The 20,492-nt window shown below is 41.4% G+C and overlaps 1 protein-coding gene across 4 annotated transcripts; it reads right to left on the reverse strand.

The window, feature by feature from the left end:
• Positions 1-1,297: 1,297 nt before the first annotated feature.
• On the reverse strand, positions 1,298-20,378 carry tnni3k (TNNI3 interacting kinase). 4 transcript variants are annotated; one of them, XM_076278303.1, is made up of 26 exons: positions 20,299-20,378; positions 19,184-19,295; positions 18,821-18,929; positions 18,566-18,651; positions 18,344-18,441; positions 17,862-17,972; positions 16,944-17,042; positions 16,459-16,597; positions 15,955-16,099; positions 15,596-15,700; positions 15,238-15,332; positions 14,990-15,139; positions 14,092-14,178; positions 13,741-13,797; positions 13,271-13,363; positions 13,121-13,178; positions 12,310-12,504; positions 11,987-12,091; positions 11,519-11,571; positions 11,371-11,423; positions 11,043-11,175; positions 10,425-10,534; positions 9,124-9,183; positions 8,310-8,479; positions 2,451-2,533; positions 1,298-2,233 (listed from the first exon to the last, which is right to left on the reverse strand). In XM_076278303.1, exons 2-26 carry the CDS (start codon positions 19,221-19,223, stop codon positions 2,157-2,159), a joined length of 2,511 nt encoding a protein of 836 aa, XP_076134418.1. In that variant the 5' UTR covers positions 19,224-19,295; positions 20,299-20,378; the 3' UTR covers positions 1,298-2,156. The 4 variants fall into 4 exon arrangements, with proteins under 4 accessions (XP_076134418.1, XP_076134417.1, XP_076134419.1 ...); XM_076278302.1 differs by lacking the exon at positions 20,299-20,378 and having other exon boundaries at positions 19,184-20,000; XM_076278304.1 differs by lacking the exons at positions 10,425-10,534; positions 11,043-11,175; positions 20,299-20,378 and having other exon boundaries at positions 19,184-19,999.
• Positions 20,379-20,492: the final 114 nt, after the last annotated feature.

Genomic DNA, 20,492 nt, shown 5'->3' on the forward strand with positions numbered 1-20,492 from the left:
AGCTCACCCAGAGCAGAGCTACTGAACTTGAAACCAAATGAGGGCCATGGCGGTAAGATTAATTGCCTCTTGCATTTTAATATGAGACTAACATATTTCATTAATAGTGACAGTTAAATTATGGATCAGTAAGTAACACTCACTCTCTTTGCTGACTGAATAGTAATCAGACCCAAGTATTAATATAAAAATGTGCATTTTATGTTTATAGAGCCGCTGTTGATTATATGGGGGTAGAGTACAAATGAAGTGAAGACTCTGATGTGTCCTGTGAACATCTTCAATCAGTTCTGAAGCTTGCACAGTGACATGGTTGTTTACAGATGAACCACCCACTGATTTGGTGAGAAACCATTTTAGTGAGTCTAGGTGGTGGTATGTTTACTCTCGTACGGCGATGCACTGTTTACCTATCATTTACGGACAGCACTCGTGGATGTGCCGTATGCTGAGGGGATCTAGTGTACACAGCCTTTTACCAGTCTACTGAAAGCAGATACCCCTGGACGCTCTCAGCACAAATAATTTAATTATTCATATGCTGTGGACCTCCCGCAGGTCAGCCCGGAGTGGAAGCGGGCGCACACACTTTAAAGGGCAAAGCAGAGCAGAGGACAGCAGAAACACACACACACACACACACACACACACACACAAACAGACTACCCTTACCCAAACATGTCCACACTCTTCCCAAACCCAGACACAAATGCACACACACTCATCCACTCACTCTCAAGCCAGTAGTACACAGACCACCAGACACACACACACACACACTCACTCACTCACCCCGTACATACACACAGAGGATTTCTCTCTGAGAAAATTACAATATCACACTTTCCTTTGATCATAGGAGCCAGAGTATGCATGAGATTTTGAGATGACAACACACTGGCTTGATGTTGTGTGCACGGTACATGCAGAATTTCAATGAAAACTGCATACACTTTGAATAGGTAATTTGGCACCTCTGTACAGAGAAGGGCTGAATCACAGTTTGCATAAACACTTTATAGTTTCACTAAAGGTTTCACAAAGGTTCACTAAAAATAAAGTGGATGATTAAAATGTGTCAGCACAAATATTTATAAGTAGTCATGTTTTACATAAGTTAAGGTGGTTAAGGTGATGTTTTTAATTCCTACTTTTTTTTTCTTTACAAATATGATCATTGTTGAAATTACTAATAAATTCATGTCACACATTTTAAGTCATGAATCATTTAAGTCATTGTTTGTTTGATAATATATATATATATATATATATATAAAACACAATATATAATCTTAACAATTTCATTAATGCCATTATGTGACAGTATAATGGTGTACACTTTACACATTATATTTTATGTTTTAAAAAACACTGAATCTCAACAAGGAGATAATCTTATATCAGGTGCATTTGTCAGCTCTAGTTATATTTGACTTTAAATATTGAATGAAGAATACTGCATGTATTCATTTTTAGTCCTTGTAAACCTTTGTTATACAGTGATGATAATAAACTGGAGTCTGTATAACAATTTTGCTACAGTAAACGTAATGGCAGGATTGTACGAATATGCTAAATTGTTTCACCAGAGGCCTAATTTTATCGAATGTGCCCCACTATCATGTCTGTAATAGCCAGTCCATTTGATTATAGTGGAAGCTATTTGTTGCAGAATACACTCTGCAAACACTTCAGTTGTGTGTCTGGTGTAGCCCTGCTGTGAGTGTATATTGCACCTGACATTCCTTGAAGGCCAAAAACTTCAAATATGCTATTCACGTTAAACACTGTTAAGTTTTATTTTGTATCAGATGGACCCAGTGTTTAAACCCTCCTTATGCATTATGTTATGTCATTTCTCTGACTTCTGTATGCAATTTTGCATGTCAAAGCACAGGATTACACATAGCCTAATTTTGACACTTATAATTTGACAATCTCATCTATGACTTTCTAACAAAAATGACCAAAAAAGCAACATATTTACATAAAAATATACAATATAACCACTTCAAAAGTAAGTGTGAAGAGCACAGTATTCATGACAACCTACAAAATGTTATAATGTTAACAGTGATGGTTAGTTATTGTATAATGAACAGACACTCAGGACTGACGTAGTGAGATTTAGAGAGTAAGAAAGCTGAGGTGGGGTGTTAGTTGCTGTCTTCAAAGCTCCCATTGCTGCTACACGAATGAAACCTCATTGTGCTCATGGGATCTGACACATAACCTGTGAGGAAAGACAACAGGACAAAAGAAAAAAATATTTCAGCACATGAGACAATAGATGGGGGAATAGATGGTTTGTGTAACAATACATCCACTACTGTCTGCATCAAAATGAACTCTACGTAACCATATTATAATGACGTCCACAAATATTAATTGAAAGTATCGTTGTATGACATGAATTTTGTGTTTTGTGTATTTAAAACTTCCCGATATACCATTTCTGTCCATTGGTGGGAACTGCTGTAAATTCCTCCTAAGATCATCCAAAGACAGACCTTGCGATGACCGTCGCTCTGAGCTGTACAGGTAGAAGGGGGGGGGGGGGAAGAGTGACACAGAATCCATCAGCCATTGTGTACAAATTGCTGTGATTATTACCTCTTCAAGGGCATCCTAGAATGCTGATTTCTTAGAACCACATCATAAAAGATTAATGAGGGAGAACTGAAACCTGCTTATGTGCTCCTGTCAGTCAAGAACAATAGTGTCTGAGTCAGGGCCCTTGGGCTCAAGTAAGCTGCTAAGCAGTTTGTATTGTCATCAGCCAGTCCATTTATGTCATTATGTCATTTAAAGGTGCCGTCAGCGACTCTAAGCGATTTCTAACTAGTAAAAAAGTTGTCACATTCTGCAAATATCTCCTCACGATCCGCCAGTTCTCCACTCTTTGAGTACACTGTAACCAAAAACAACAACAATATAGTCTTCGGACACAACCCTGGCTGAACGGGAAACAAACAAAGTGGAGCAAGCCAGTCCCCCCAAACACAACAAAACTGTTCCAGCCAATCACCGAAAGGGAGGGATGGGAGTTTGGGAAAGTGGGAGGGATTGGTGAGTTCACTCTCTGGAGTTTTGTTGGTATTTGGTTCAAACAAAAATTGTATATGGCGGAGCAAGATATTTAATCAGGAGCCACTTCCGGGAACCCGGACCCCCTTTATGCAGTGCAGAGGCAGCAACTGTTCCATTGAAGTCTATGGCCACAGCTCAGAATTTCACCACATTATGCTAAGGTCTTGGTTCTATAGAGTTAGGAATGTGAATTTTGGGCAGTTTTTCATGATCCTCAAACCCTTCAGACCATTTCAGGTACTTTTCTAGCATTTTTGAGCATTCCAGTCTGGAGAAAATCAACCTTATATCAGGTGTGCGCCTGTTATTTATTCTGCTGCTGTAGGTGCGTGAGGCTCCCCAAGACGAACAACTTTCGTGTGTAAAGTTCATTAGCCATGTCCAATAGTAAATGGCATGTGATCTCCCCACGGGCCAATGGATGTACAAGTTTTCTCCTGTGCCTACGATATTTAATCCAGTGTTTTGTCAAGTTGCAAATTGCTATTCGTTTTAACAATTTTTTATGATAGTATGAAGTACTTTTTGTATAGGCTACTATCTTAATTGCTTTATACTCAATACTTGACCAATGGCTATTGCATCTGTCTATTGCAAGTGAGAATGTGGTAGGTGATCTACTGTATAGGCTTCATAAAATGAAATAAACAGATTGCTAATGGCCTACAAGCTGATCTGATGTGTGATCAGTGGAATATGGGGAGGGAAGTGGCAGTGTTTTTTTGCGCGTCTGCAGAAGTCAGCCAAATATGAATGTAATTCTGCGGCATAAAGCAGATGTATTTGTTTATTGTACAGAAAAATAAAAATGGCATGTCAAGCAGTCAATTGACTACTATAATAGTATTAAATCGCCAACAACATTGTTTTCTGCAGAAGCCTACCCAAGGCTACAGATTAATTCTGAACAGTTATTTCTCTACTGGCTCAATTATCACACAAGACACTGTTTTGATTTGCGTAGTTGCGTTACCCCCAACACTGACAATAACTTAGACAGCAAATTAAGTTATTTTTTCGTTTTGTGGAGCGGCACCGTTAGGCTATCAAAAGCAGATTTCTATTTTCGTTACCACCGTGTAGTCAAGCCTTAAGCCATACCCAAATAGCCTAAATCGAGGTAATGTTTAATTATGCATGATTTATTTTGTTATTGAATTCGTAGGCTGGGATTCCTCTCTTTAACGGTAGCCTCCTGCTTTTTCAGAAGGGGCAGCAGGCAGGCTACTGACAGAGCGATGTACAGTGGCAGAGCGACGCACAGTGGCTAAGTGGTACTAAAGTTTCACGCAGCTTCACGCCGCGTAATGCGCGACTGAAGTGGCCATTTGAAAGTAACGCCCACTGTACATGAACAATTTTCAATGATTCATCCAATTCATGTCAAAGTTGGTTATCTAGCATCAAGATGTTGCTAATTTGGAATTGTGAAATGTTTTTTTGATATGTTATGCTGAAATAATTAATTTAAATGTTGCCACATAAACAGGAAATGTAAATTCGACATGTGTTACTTGACATGACTCATACTAGAGATAATTGATTATGATGATAATATTCACATGCGCAAAAGGCATGTCTGGCATGCCACCACCTGGTAACAGAAAGAACAGCTATTTCAACGGTCTTAGCTTGTTTCAGGTTTCACGTTTGGTGTAGATATTTATAAATTCATGAAATTTTGTCTATGGGGCACTATAATTTACAACTTACAACATATAGGCCTACTGCTCAAAAAAATTAAGGGAACACTTCAATCATACACTGGATCGGTACTCTGACACTGTCTGGTTCTGAGCCCAAGTAAAACTTTTGAGGCGAGTGTTTTATTTTGCAAGAACTGTCAGACATTCTGTGAATGTAGTTTGAGAATGGAGAAAAGGTTGGAAGGTTTCAAAAAATGTGTTTTTACAATTGTGGAAAGCTGTAAGTGTTCACTTAATTTTTTTGACCAGTGTATAATTTATGTCATTGAGTCTTTTGATCAGCATATACTAATGCATAATACTGCCACATCCAACAGGAAGTGAGTTAAGCTTCAAATGTAAACTTGTGAAATTGTGTACACACATCAGATATGTGCATTTGACACACATACCATTGGTGTGTTCGAAACGGGAGACAGCTGCCTACTGCCTCCCTCCCTACATAGAGAGCTGTCTCACTAGGCATGACTTTGGATTAAATGCATCTTTTAAAAACGAGCGTAGCACTCTAGAATCTTTGGTTAGGGACCGTTCGTTATTTATAAACGGGGTCACCGGAGGGATTTTGAGTGCTTAAAACAAAAATTGCATGACCCTCCCGTGCCTGCAAGAAAATGTTCAACTACCCTCCATCAGTCTTTTCAAAAAAGACATGACCCTCCCCGGCTAATTGTCGATACCTTCCACCCGCTACAAAGCGCAATGAATACACATCGACGCAAGCTATCGTTCTAATTTCACCCTCTGCTTTCTGATCTTACACATCACACTTCACCAAGATGGTGGCCATTTCAGTAGATTTACTCACTAACATTGTTGTGGAAACACAATAAGCATGGAAACTAAATGCACACTTCCTGCAACTGCATTAGCCTACTTGAAATAAGTTACTCCTCTAGTAAGTATTCACATGAATTAAAACAATAAAACATTGAGACCATTCAACAAAGCACACTGGGTAATAACAAATTCAACACATGAACTTGTTGCTATGGACTCGTCTCTAGGCTTCCTCAGTCATTGTAAAGCTGCCGAAGCTGAACATTATCCAAAACTCAATTTCTCAGACGAGCGTCAATTTGGGAGCTTGCTACACTCCTTCCTTCTCAAATGACTTGAAAAGGCCGTTTGCACAATTTCACAAATAATCACAGGGACCGAAAAATACCTAACATGCCAACTTTTTCCGGGTTTAGGCCTATCATTTGAACTTTTCCCCACTCTTGCCGTTTTAATATTTTCCCGTAGAATATCCCATATTACTGTAATACTCTCATAACATTAGTCCTGCATTCTGGCCTGTCTCTGTGTTGTCTTGTTGTTACCCTTTGCCCTTCCAGTGAAACAGATGTATTCAAATCATCGTTTTGCTTGCTTGAATGCGAACTCAAAGTGATGTTAACCTAGGCCTATTTAAGTTAACGACGTGGTTGTTGTGAGAGCACGATTCGTTGGCGCTTGCAGTGTTCGGCCGTATAGGCTATGTCTACATGCACACCTGCCAGGCTAAGAGCCAAAGAAATACCCCTGTATATTCACTCCAAGTTGACCTACCATAACTTACCAGCTCTACATTGTAGGCCATAAACTGGCTATTTATATGACCAATGTATTTGTTCAACTTTATGAAGCAGAATTACGCACTGCTAGTTGGAACGTAACACATTTTTGTTGGCAGGAGAGAGAATGACAGCGATTAACAAATTGCACTTGTTGCTGGTTACCAATAAATAGGGCCTACTATATATTTTTTTGCAAACAACAAAAACAGAAAGGATGGAGACCGCAAAGCTAGAGATGGGCAGGAACAAGGTCAATTGGTAGAAATGCTTGTCAAAACGTTAGGAGCTGGATGTGTGGATGAATGAAGCACAAGTAGGCTATGCTTTATAAGCATGCACACTGTTTAAAGTGAGGCTACATGGTAAACTACAAGTAAACCAAAGTTAAATTTAGCTTTTTTAGGGCTGGATAAAGTTGACCAAATGGATGTAGGCTGTTAGGCGTGAATAAAGTAGGCTACTTTGTTGCTCCAACCCTTCCAACGTTAATGGGGACGGATGTTGACATTTTCCGTACTTTGCGTGAGAAACCCGGGAAATCTCCCTTATTTTCATTGTTCAATGTTGACAGAGCTATGGAACGAAAGAGAACGTTATATGGCGACAGAAATCAACAATCAAACAAGCCACTTAGATTTTTTGCTGTTTTCATTAATACAAAAGATGGGTGACCCCCCCTCCTAGACAAAAAAAAGTTAGGTGACCCTCCCCTCAACAAAGAATAAAAAGACATGACCCTCCCCTATTTTCCTCCGGTGACCCCGTTTATAAATAACGAACGGTCCCTTAACACTACGGTATGACGTTAGCAAAGGCCTGACGTTAAACTAAATTAGCTTACGTAAGCTAGCAGGCTAACGGTATAAATTAGTTTTACGGCCGGCAGATATATCAGACCAGACGCTATTCATGGTTACAACAATGGCATAATCAGATAGTAAATTGTTTATTTCTCATCTCTAATCTACAAATCTAAGCAAAATAAGGTCCCACAAATTACATTTTAAACAGATTCAGCAGCCATTACTGATGTCATCCGCCATGTTTGTTTACCTTTCACAGCTGTTTCAGACGTTGCCCCAAGGGATTATGGGTAGGAGGGAGCATGAAGTGTCCATCGATGCTGCCTCCAAAAATGACCGTAATTTGGGAATTCTAAGATATCTTAAAAGGCAGCAGAATTTGTTTTTTTTTTCGGTTTCGAACCGCACTTGCTGCCTTGCTCCCCAGTTACATATCTTAAAAGGCAGCAACTTTACCCATTTCGAACACACACCATATGTGAATGGATTGTAGGATTACGAAATGTCATGGGTCGGAACCGTAGGTGCTCGGGCCCATTATCGCCACTTGTGGCTATATGTAAAACTTCTTTTTCATGAGCGGAAAAGTCAAGCCTCCACTAATTGAATGGTCACTGTGTTGTGTGTTGCCTGGCTGCCTCCGGTTCGACCTCAAGCACCACACACATGAAGAATTAAGGGCCGGCCACCAGGGAGGGCCCTGGTCAGAATGTCATGCATGTTTCATTGCATTTGCTTTCCTTTGTCTCTGTGACACAGTCGCCTGGCAACCACACTTTAAAGTGCTGCAGTGAAGTGTTTGGAGTGTAGAGCGCGTCACTGGGCAAACAATTCAGCACAGACAGTGGGAGCCTACGGCTGGGTTTTACAGAGGACCTCAAATGTTTGTTTAGCCCCACGTAGAGGAGTTCTGGAAAACACTAAAAGTAAATACAATGAAAGCTACTACTGTATTAATAATTAGACCTCAGGGGCTACTGAGGCGCAGTGTAGGCACTTTAGGCCTACTTATTTTGTCTCTTGGTGGTCATACTCAATATACAGCGTTGCAACAACAGAAATCAGTGAACACATTTCACCCACTCAGTTTTCTTTAACATTTCTCTCAGTTTTCTTTTGATGTGGTGTGCAATACGGTGAGTGTGTACCTCTGAGTCCACACGGCATACGCGCGGGCGTTGAGGGCGTACTCCAGCTCGAAGCGCGAGCGCAGCGCTGCCACATGACTACGTCCGGGCCCACCACGCGCAGACAAGCAGTCAGAGGAGGCCGAAGGAGACAGAGAACCGCTGCTGTTACTGGACGCCGGGGACATCAACTTTATGCGACACATAATAAAAGAAACACTGATATTAATACAGCAGTTATTCAACGTGTCTGATAAACATTCGCATGGTGGCCTCAACTAAAGACAACTATATTAAAGATATAAAAGACAGTTTCTAGCTATCTAATGCTTCAATTAGGAATAGACAAATGTTCCATTGCATGCATAAGAAACAAACATCCACTTGTTTAAATATACTATACTGACAGACTAGCTAACATAAATATCAGCAATACATGTACTGAAAAATGAAAAAGTTAATGAGAAAGATATCCTGACAAGAAGACCGTCTTCGTTAAAAGAAATGCACAAACGCACAAATGATCAATTACATTTGGCTGATAACTGTTTTAACTAAATGCCCTATTAATTGGCGGGCAACTTTTTTAGCTAAATGCCCTATTTTGTCAGGAAGACTGGGGAAATAAACTTGGTTATACGGATAAAGTTATTTGTCTATATACATTAAGAAAACTGGACAACTAGTAATGATTGAATGAGTCACCACCAACACCATTAACATGAACCACTCATTATTTTCACAATGACTGGCTTTGGTGAAGAACAAAGATTCTAGAGGGTTCCACTCTGTTTCTAAGATCTTTGAACAAGAGGTTTATAATGCCACAGCCCACCTCAACATTGCACAGACATTCTTCAAGCTTTGCCACCACCTCAGAAAACTCAGGCCGTTCCTAGGAGAAATAAATAACGCATTACGTTCACCAGTGCTTCTCGTGAGATACAATGACCAAAGTCAAAGATCTAAACCAAAGTACACATTACCATATTCATCATTAACATATCCTTGGCTTAGTTCATATGTTCAAGTTAGACATGGTGATCTCATGACCTATTCACCACAGGGAGAGAAGTGGCTTCAAAGCAATCTCTCATCCTCAACAGAATAAAGAGATATATAAAAAACATAAAAAAGATATTCAATATTCATATTGTAATGTCTAATCCCGTATATCATATTAATTATTTAGAAAAGTGTATTGGAAGTGTTTGGGAAAAGGGCATTTCTCTGAAAGCAGCATCCTTGCCTAAAAAACTCAGTATTCAGAGTAAGGCCTGATTTACAGTACTGGCATACTGTACAAAGGCCAAGTGCCTCCTAAGAAGTAGTAGATCTGTGGGAGGTGATAGTGCTGACTCTGCTGAGTGTGTGGTAATGGCTTGGTAGCTTGTTTGTGGTTTGCTCCAAACTTCAGCAGGGATGCCCAAGGGTACGGCTGAGAGGAGGAGGAGAATTCACAGGGGACCTGAGCGGACAGAAGTCTTTTTGTTGAGAGAGAGGGAAAGAGAAAGAGAGAGAGAGAGAGAAGGAGAGAGAGAGAGGGAAGAGAGAGAGAGAGAGAGAGAGAGAGAGACGCTGTCGGCTGGCAACCAGGTCCTGGCAAACAGCCGCAACTGGCACAGGCGGAGTGTTAGGGAGGGAGCGAAGGGAGAGTGAGGACTGCCACGACATGCCCCGGAATGGAGAGAATGTTTCGTAATGAGGGCCAGCGAACACGCACTAACTAACAGCCTCATTACTGAGACTCACTACGGGACTGTGGGAACCGACGGGCTTCATTGAGAGCCGGTGTGGAGTCATGCAATGGGGAGCACCTGGGGACCAGCTCAGTCCCCACACAGTGCTAAAGGCAGCTCTGAGCTCAACACCTCCCTGCTGTCAAAAGCGCATTTTCGCTTTGAGGCAGATGGTAACGCTAAGAGCCAGGGATATAGAGAACATTAAGAGAAGCTGTGCAAACTACTTGCATGCTTGTTCAAATCCCTAACATTGAAAATATGTGACATTTGTGTTATTGCCGCCCTTAGAATTGACTGCGTAATCCGTGTAGCTTGTTCTACAGGGGCCTATGGGAAGGGATGCTGTGTGGGTAATGAAGGTGGTGTTTGAGTGGCGTGTGGACAGACCACCCACCTCTGGACACACTGTCCAGGCTCTCATTAGCAGGGCGGAGATGGGCTTGGGGATGGAGTAGCCAATGGGAGGCCTGATGTGGTGGTAGGCCATGTCAGCCGCTGCGGCCGCTGGACAAGGGGAGAGAATAAGCACTCTTCAGCTCCCGACAACATACGATCCCATCAGTAACATATGACTGAGACCTCAAAAATAATTTTAGACAAACGCAGACAATTGTATTTAAAGTAAGGTTAAGTATTGTGTAATGCTTTACTTGGCAAACAGGTTAGTTATTTTTTGTCCACAAAGTCTGTCATAACACCTAAACCATGGATTTACTACCAAGTACATGTGCTCTGTCATCACCTCAATTCAAGTTTGGGACCAGCTACTCCCTGCAGGTCCATCTCAAATAAATTCCTTAATGATGTTAAAATACTGTACTTATGAGGAGATGGGTCTGAATCACTAATTTATGATATAATTTCCCATTATACTTATACTGACTACCATGGACTAAGTAATGGGATGAGTTATGTATACCGCAGGTAGTAATGAATCCTGTCATTGTGTAGTGATTTATAGGTGCATTCTAGGTCAGGCTAAACTCTAGACCAGCTCTGAGTGGAGCGGTACCGGGCTTCAGGTGGGCGAAGGGAATCTCCCCGGTGAGCAGCTCCCACAGACACAGGGCGTAGCTGAACATGTCGGCCTTGACGGTGTAGCGTGTGCACTGGGTGAACACCTCGGGGGCCATCCAACGCAGGTTCTGCAATCACCACGGCAACATCACTCAACACACTCACCACTCCAAGGACTCGGCTGCCTGAGCTTCATATGGAGCTCTGACAGGCAGAGCTGCAGCATTAGCATAGCTAAGAATGCCAGCCAAGCAGACACTTTGTGTGTTGTGTGATGGTTAAGATTTAACAGAACGGATTTAAAAATTAAATGCAGGACAAACCCCAGGCTGTTTTGTCATATTGTCCTCATCCACAGACATCAGAAATCTGGACTCTGAGAGTGGAAACAAGATAGATTAAACTCCAAAAATCAAGAGTGTAGCAATTCTTGGAAATGAAAGCTACATCTTGACATGTCTTATGTCTCACCTCCAAAATCAGCAACCACAGCATGGCCATCCTCATAGAGCAGTATGTTGTGGCTAGGGAATATTCAGATTGGGAAAAAACCCAATGACATAAGATGCAAGAGAAGCATTATTTGCAACATAAATATACTACTCTAATAGCAGAGGTGGACATCCCGGCTTCGGAAAGTAAGTACAAAACCAGCTGATTCTAATAAGCAGAACCCCTCAGTCCTGTAGCTGACCTAATCTGCGAAAATATCTGAGCTAAGTGCTCAAGTAGAATCAATACATAAACCGGGATGTTCACCTCTGCCTAATAGTCATAATGGTGTTTTTCCTTTACAAAACCAGGGATAATCTAGTGGAAATAGGCAAGCTGGTAGTGTTGGTGATGCTGCTGTTGATGATTATGATGATGGTGATGAAGATCATGACAATAGTGATGATGCTGATGCTGATAATAATGTTGAAGAGGATAATAACTCACCTGTTGAGGTCTCTGTGGATGATGGGCTGTGTGAGGTTGTGCAAGTACTCCATGCCCTTGGCCACGTCGATGGCTATGATGAGCTTGGACTGCAGATCAATGATCCTGTCCATTTAAACATTGTTACTGACTCACTTCAGTCACATTGATCGCTCAGTCCATTCCAGCACACTTTTCAACAGATCAATGCAAATCAAGACAGCAAAGTGTCTGAGTTTAACAGGCGTTGAGTCTGTGGAAGCTTCCTTGAAAGACATGTCGGTCTATAGAATTATAAAAGGTATGAAACGATTTCCTCTCCACACTGCAGGGGCTCCACTCACCTCTTCTGTTCGTGTAGCAGGGAGAAGAGCGAACCTCCAGACACGTACTGGGTGACAATGGCAAATTGGCTGGGGTCGTCGAGACAAGCTCCCACAAACTGAATGACACAAGGGTGGTTGAGGCGGCAGAGAATGGACACCTCTCGGCAGAACATGTCCGTGTCTGATTTAGAACAATAGGTATTGGCTCTGTACCTGGATATTAAAAACCAAATAAAAAACAACAAAGTAATGGTAGTTTGTTTGTTTTTGTGAATTACTTTGTATTGGTTCAAGACCATTAAACTTTTTGGATGTATATTCTCCCAGGAATATGCCCTGGGGCAGTCGTGGCCTACTGGTTAGGGCTTCGGGCTAGGAACTGAAGGGTTGCCGGTTCGATCCCTGACCAGTGGGAACGGCTGAAGTGCCCTTAGCAAGGCACCTAACCCCTCAATGCTTCCCGAGCACCACTGTAGCACGGCAGCTCACTGTTCCGTTAGTGTGTGCTTCACCTCACTGTGTGTTCACTAATTTACGGATGGGATAAATGCAGAGACCAAATTCCTTGTATATACAAGTATACTTGGCCTGGAAACCATAAGCCATTCATAACTTATGTTATTTAATTGTGTATTTAAGCTAATAAAATTGCAGTACTGTTGTTTTTATCGAGCAAAGATAAATCAAATAGCGATACCCAATTACATTTCCACTGAAATTATTTGGAAAACAAAATTAAAATAAATGATTTATGAAAATTCATTAAAATGGAGGATATATGGGGGGGAGGATGCACTGGTGTTGATAAACACTGAATTTATCTTCTTACCGTTTTATTGCCACAACTTTGTTGCGGCATTTGCCTCTGTACACCTTTCCGAATGAACCTGTGAATGCATACCCAGTTAGTACAGTCAGAAATTACACCACACTTCTCCACACAATCAGTATTCTTCACCACATCTTTCACTGTGTTTACCTGAACCAATAATTTCATGGAACTCCAGTTCTGACAGCTGGAGGTGGAAGTTGGAAGGGAGACTGGCTCTGAGCAAGAGCACGTCAGCTTTTTCTGGAGAGAGACAATCAACAAGTCAGTGGTGCATGAGACAGAAGTCTACAGTATACCACTACTACAACTGCAGAAGGGAAGTAATTACAGTGTCTAAGCCTAAGGATTTCTAACATTTTTAATCATGAATCATATCAGTAATAGCAGTATTAACAGGTGTCACTCTGGTTGAATGATTAGAAGAAGCAGCCCTGTAGTCATCAACCTGGGGAGTGTTTAGTTGTGCGTGCACTTGGGTGAGTTCAAAGTGAGCACAATGGCAACAAGAACACAATGAGTCAGCTCTTGACAATGGGCCGAGATGCAATCTCGCTCTTTCCCTCTGTGTGTGTGTGTGTGTGTGTGTGTGTGTGTGTGTGCATGTGCGGTGGCTGAACCTTTAGTCATGCTTTTGATCTTCCCCAGGGGAGAGGGAATAGACACATAAGATCCATCTATGAAAAATAAAAAGGACCTGTAAGTTTCACATCTTCACAAACGGACAGCTGGCTTAACTCATTTAAACTGTCATTTAAAAACATTATAATCAAACAGAGTCATCATCCACAAATCCCTTTCTATTTTATTTTTCCATTTCGTAGAATCTCAAATTTATTCAGTGCTACTGTAACTAAAGAAGAATGTAGTGCTGAGCAGAGCCGTATACGGCTCTGGTGCTGAGGATCGGCATCAGCCTGTGACTAAGAGGCCCTGCATGGTGAGAGCTTCTGAGCTGAAGCGCGCCTCACCCCCTGCTGGCTGGGAGTACTCATTGCAGGGTGAATCATCCTGGGGCCTTTTGTAGTGTTTCAGCAGGGTGACAATGGCATCATGACCTGCATTGAAAGAAAAATGGCAGGTAAAAATGCCAACTACAAAAACACCACAACCCTTTCTGTTTCCAAAATCCAGCCTTGTGGTTCTCTGTTACTAGTGCTGATGTCTCTTGCTCCATGACAGTTTGTCTTGTCTGTTTACAATTTTAAATGGCTATTTGAAAAATGACTCACTAACATAGCCTAGAAATCTGGAAATCTATGTAATTTGCAGCCAGGGTAGTCGGCCAACTCTCCGTTGGCTTGTGAGCTGGAAAAATCAAACTTCGATCAGGCCAATCACATCGTGTATAGAGTCGGTGGGCGGGCTTAACATAATGACGACTGACTTGCGACGGTTCTGCATGAATTCCCTGCTACTTGAAAACAAAGAAGATGGATGCTGCTGCTGGCGAACAGCACGACTCGAGTTAAGCTTTTTTTAAGTTGGCAAAAGTTTGATCAACTAGCCAACTAGCTCTGCTGGTGGGAAAACGCATGGGACTCATGAGTTGTAGCACTATCCTATTGCGTACAGAGGGAATTTGAAAGACAACCGTTTATCCCGCCCCTCAGATTGAGCACTGTCAATGGTGAGTTCCCAGACCCTACATCTTGATGTGGGTCTGACTTGTCAGGCTATCACTAACACTCATTAAGTTCCAATCAGACCAAGTAAACACAACATAACTGCATCCATCCATCCATGCATCCATCCATCCATCCATTCATTCATTCATTCATTCATTCATTCATTCATTCATTCATTCATTCGTTCATTCAGTCATCCACCTATCCATTCATTCATTTAAAAATCACTTCCCAGTCTCACCTTTCTCATAAGCCCACATGAGACACGTCTGCTCGTCCTTCTCCCCACTGGACCGGCTGGGGTCAGAGGCCACCAGGTTCATGTCCGCCCCGCTATCCAGCAGAAACTGCACCAGCCGGATGTGTCCATGGTAACAGGCACTGTGCAGACCTGCGGCAGGGGTAATAGCAGAAACATGAGTGTCATCTGTGGGACAGAAGCTGCTCTGAAGCTTCAGTAAGGTGAGATGTTTTTGGCAGCGTCGCTACCTGTGTGACCGTCGCGGCCCTGGTGGTTGATGCTCATGGCATTTTGGCTCATCAGGAACTTCACCATCTCAATGTTTCTGCCATAGGTGCAGGCACTGAGAGAGCAGACATACACAGTTGTATTACCGTATTTTCCGGACTATAAGTCGCACTTTTTTTTCATAGTTTGGCTGGTCCTGCGACTCAGGTGCAACATATATATATTTATATATATGTTTTTTTCCTCTTCATGACACATTTTTTCACTGGTGCGACTTATACTCAGGTGTGACTTATAGTCCGGAAAATACGGTATATCTTACAGCGCAACCAGTGATATAGTCTGAAACAGATGTAGTCGTGTGGATGGATGAGATACCTGTGAAAAGCAGTTTCACTGAAGATGTTCTCCTTCGACAGGCTCTCTGTTCCTGACAGCTGAATAATCTCCTTCACCACTTCAAACTTACCATTGTAGCAAGCCCTATGAGAACAACCAGAAGTTAAGTAATACACAAAAATGGAGACAGTAATAAAAGCTGATCCTGACAGGTCCTAAATAACTTATTATAAATTTTTTTCACAGCTTCAATGATTACCAATAAGGGTGTTTTGTGGAGCAATTTCAGTGTGCAGGTGGAAATTTACCCATAATTCTACAGTGATTCCACATGTTATATATGTAGTAACGACTATAGACTGAGGTGTCAGCTTCTATCTCAGCTGGTCCGTACTCACAAGTGGATAGGAGTGTCCCCATAGATGTTGACTGAGTGTGGATGTGCGTGGAAGTTGCCCTGAAGCAGGAAGCGCACCACCTCCTGGTGTCCAAAGCGAGCACAGAAGTGCAGAGGAACGTGGTCCTCATTATCCTGAGCATTCACTGTGTGGAGAAAAACTGGACTTGACTTTGGACTGGACTAGACTTTGAAAAAAACAAAACACTCCAATCACCTCATTAAAATCATCAGTTAATGGAATGTCATATGTGGTGGGGCTACAAGTGGGAATGTGTGTTTAAAAGTGGAGCTTGAGGAGTATATTCCTACACTTACATGGACATATTTATGACTTCATCCCGTGCATATTTCTCATGTACAGTGGAGGAAAAATATTTGTTGAGTTAATACTAATGTCCGGTGAAAATTTCATGTGAATAGCCTCATTGGAAATACATATATTATACTGAACTATGTTGATGCATTCAATACTTATTTCCCCCAATGTATCACTCTATCTTACCATCAGTCTTGCCCCCGTCCTCCATCAGCAGCTTGACGATATTCAGGAAGCCCTTGGCTGCTGCCAGGTGAAGAGGCCGATCTCCAACCTCCCCGCTGGCATTTACATCAGCTCCAAACTTCAGCAACAACTTGGACACCTATGGCAGACGAGTACAGTATATCATGCTGTGACAGTTACAGTGCCCTCCGGAATGATTGGCACCCCTGGTAAAGTTCAGTAAAAACAGGTATAAAAAATCATCTTTTATAATCTCACAATGAAAACAATGGGGAAAATCCATCCTTGAAGGGAAGCAAATTTATCTAAGAAAAGGGAAAATCTCATAAAGAAATTAATATTTTTAACCAAAACACATTGCCCACAATCATTGGCACCGGGAGAGCCAATTCAACCAAAATCCGGATGGAGATTGGACAGCATGCCTGTCAAACAAGCTTTTCGGAGAGCAGTGATCACCTCAGACACAGGGTGATGATTATTACCTGCTCGTGTCCGTGGTATGCTGCTATGTGTAGGGGTGTGAAGAACACAGCATCCTGGACATTCACGTATGCTCCATGCTGAAGAAGAATATCCACTGCCTGAAGAGATAAAATAGGCTTCAGATGGGGTTTCGAAAGGATGGTTCACAATTTAAATTTCTCAACCCCAAAGCCATAAAACCTGAACTTTAAGAAAAATATCCTTGGCCTCCAAGCACTGTCCATCTTGTGGAATAAGAGCTATGATCTACTTTAGGAGACACTACTCAATAAAATAACTAACTCTTTTTGTGTTCCACCAAAAACAAAAAACAGAACAGCTGTCATCACTTTATATTCATATTCAGCAGTTGAGCACCTGTGCAACACTCTTAAGTAGTGGTTCTCAACCTGGGGGTTGGGGCCCCCACAGGTGTTATAAGATACTTTTCTGAAGAGTGTTAGATTGTGTAAATAAACAAATAACATATTCATTTTACATAAAACCATTAATTTTCATCAGTTCCATTCCCATTTCTAAACAAACAAGTCTACAGCAGTCTATGTATAGGCCTTAGCAAAGGATCAATACATTGGCAATAGTAATACTGCTGCCTTTGAGCATGAATTATTTTATGTCATGATAATATGTAGTCCTCCATGTCTGTCTTGTCCCTTTAACTGTGCGCATTGTTGTTTGTGGTCAGTAATTGCTGCTATGAACATTATAATGTTGTCCAGTGCATTCATAACACCTGCAATGGTTGATAAAGTAGAAGCCTCATCTACCGCTCATGGTGACTTTCAAACTCAAGACTCCAATCTCAATCTAATCTAAAAGGTGGTGTGGTTTTGTGCAAACACTAACTTGGTTATTCTGGGGTGGGGGGGTCACAATTCAAAAAAATGGTTGAGAACTGCTCTAAAGCAGATACCAACCTCATGGTGCCCTGCTATTGTGGCAATGTGCAGAGCTGTGAGGGCTCCATAGCCAACTTGCTGGATGTCTGCGCCTCCATGGAGGAGGGCAGTCACAAGTTCCGCATTGTCCTTCAATTACAAACCAAAAACACAATCACATTTTCCCTCTTGATACTGCACACATTATCAGAGTCCCAACATGTGTATGTATGTGCCATCGAGCCATGTCTCACGCATGCCACCGTGTGGACAAACCAAGTTGTTACAAGTTAAAATGTTACAGAATCACAACAATAAACCACATTCACCCTCATGCATTTAGACTGCCATGTGCTGTGAAAAGTACATGTATCGTAAAAGGGCCTAATGTTTCTAATGATTATTATACCCTATTATGAATTAACACTCTGATCACTAATTAGCTCCAAATAATATCCAAAAGTATCCATCTCAGAACACATTACAGGGGACAGTAGAAAAGTGCACCGTCTAGTCCTTGCCTTGAATGCAGCAAAGTGCAGTGCAGTGAATCCATTTCTGGTCAGTCTAGAAGCACGGAGGCCCTTCAGCATCAGGGCCCTGATGTGCGTTTTGTTGCCTGTTCAGGTAAAGCACACTGCTGCTGCTTTAGTGTGTAAGCCTGATAAAGTTCCTAAGCAATTGGGAATATCTGCGGACATTTTCCTCAGTCTCTCTCTCTCTCTCTTTCTCTCATCACATACCTCCACACATGCAGCTGAGGTGTAAGAGGGACAGCCCGCTCTCTGTGCGGTAGTTTAAGTTCACTTTATGGAAGGCCTCGTCAGAGCTGCAAAATCAAATTAAAAAGAGTCCCTTAGATGGAACTGAATAAACAGCTATGACCTATTTAATAAACCAGGTCAGATGCACACAGCTGGAGTAAGGAAATCAGTGGCTTGCCTTGGTGTGCCACAGTCACACCAGGGTTCAGTAAATAGCTCTTTGGGGATTCTTACCTGAAGACATGCTTGAGCTCCATCAACTCACTCTCTTTGATGCGCAGATCATCCTCCAGCCTTTCGATTATCACAGAGTAGGACTCACTGACTTTCTTCTTCCATTCATCTTAATAAAACACACCATCAGTGTCCCGCATCACAAAGTTTGCATTACTATTGAAATATTTAAAATATCTCATACAACAAGATGAAGGGAATGTAAAGGAATAGCCTCCCCTTAAAATATCACAGTAGTGTCTCTATTTTGTACATCACACTAGTTATTTATGTCTTTGTGTCTATGGTCATTTTTTTCATACAGTGCCCTCAAGAATTTACATGAGCCAAACTAGATTATGATAAACCATATCACATGGTTACCTGTACACGTTTGAGAGGGCCTTGATTTATAATTCCCCATTGGATGCTGGCCTTTTCGTTAGATTTCTTTGTTGTGCTCGTGGAGAAGTCGGCCGACACCATACAGTACTTTCTGTGTATGACACAATAGGCGAGGAGCAGATAAAGGCAGGATCATGGCCCCTACTAAAAATAACCCTGCCTCCAAGAGGAATGCCTGACAACAGTGACAGCTGATTTCCCCTCTGGGAGCAAGCCTCTAATACAGACGGAGCGCACACACAGAGGCCTAACTGTGGCTTCACTTAAACAACAGGTGCCCATTGTCCAGTAAACCTGTGCAACCGTCACTTAAAGCAATGAGGTGTTTTTATGACACTGAAGCCTCTCAAGTCTTGATATTTTATTTCACTTTCTCCTCTGCTGCAGAGGACTTGCATTCGACTGGCATTTTTAGGCAGCTAGTGGTTTAACATGCATGCAGAGAAATTATATGAAGGCATTTCCTGTGGTGGGGTTTAAGGACTAAAAAATTAAATTCTTCTTGATTGACACTTCACATTCTCGCAACGTATTTATCATATAGGCTACGTTGTGCTCATGGAGCAAAAGTGAAAAGAAGTAGCTTAAATGCATTCTAAAAGATTATATAAAGCTACTTCAAGGGGGTTTTCTGAGGAAAATGTAATCTTTACTTGGTATGGCTGAAGGATACTGAGGCTTTTCCAGATGCAGCACTATACTTCACAGGGATTCCAGAGCAACCTTATCTAAGTCTTCTGGCCAACACTAAATGTCACATAGAGCTGTTGTATGAAAACCATCCTAAGGTCTCCAAAGAAAGTATAAATGAAACAATGAGCAGTTCTAAAAAAATATTTTTGTAAATCAGAAAGATTTTTAATTACCGATAAATAAATACCATTATTATTATTATAAATTATTCAGACGTTAATTTACTCCCCGTCAGCAATCAAACACAAACACCATGATCATTTGTTAAGACACAAACCAAATTAAATATATTACCCTATTATTATTTAACTAAATGTTTAACCATTTCATATACAGTATGTTTTCACACCAGCCCAAAACAAAACCTAGGGTCACAAAAACTAATAAAAAGTATGAACTACCTTTCATTTCAGTCACTTTGGATAAAGGCATTTGCTAAATGAATTACATTCAAAATGAAAAAATGCAACAGTTCTATGTCCTCTTTGATTTGATCTCTATACAAAAATATTGGCTGTGGTCCATAAATCCGTTTCCCTTCATTTCCGAAATGTTGTTATGTATATGTTGTTACATAACATCATTAAACATAAAT

The sequence above is a fragment of the Alosa pseudoharengus genome, unplaced genomic scaffold (assembly GCF_046254945.1).
Source record: "Alosa pseudoharengus isolate Yale_2024_CS ecotype anadromous, Long Island Sound unplaced genomic scaffold, YU_APseudo_1.1 YU_APseudo_1.1_scf_11, whole genome shotgun sequence".
NCBI lineage: Eukaryota > Metazoa > Chordata > Actinopteri > Clupeiformes > Clupeidae > Alosa > Alosa pseudoharengus.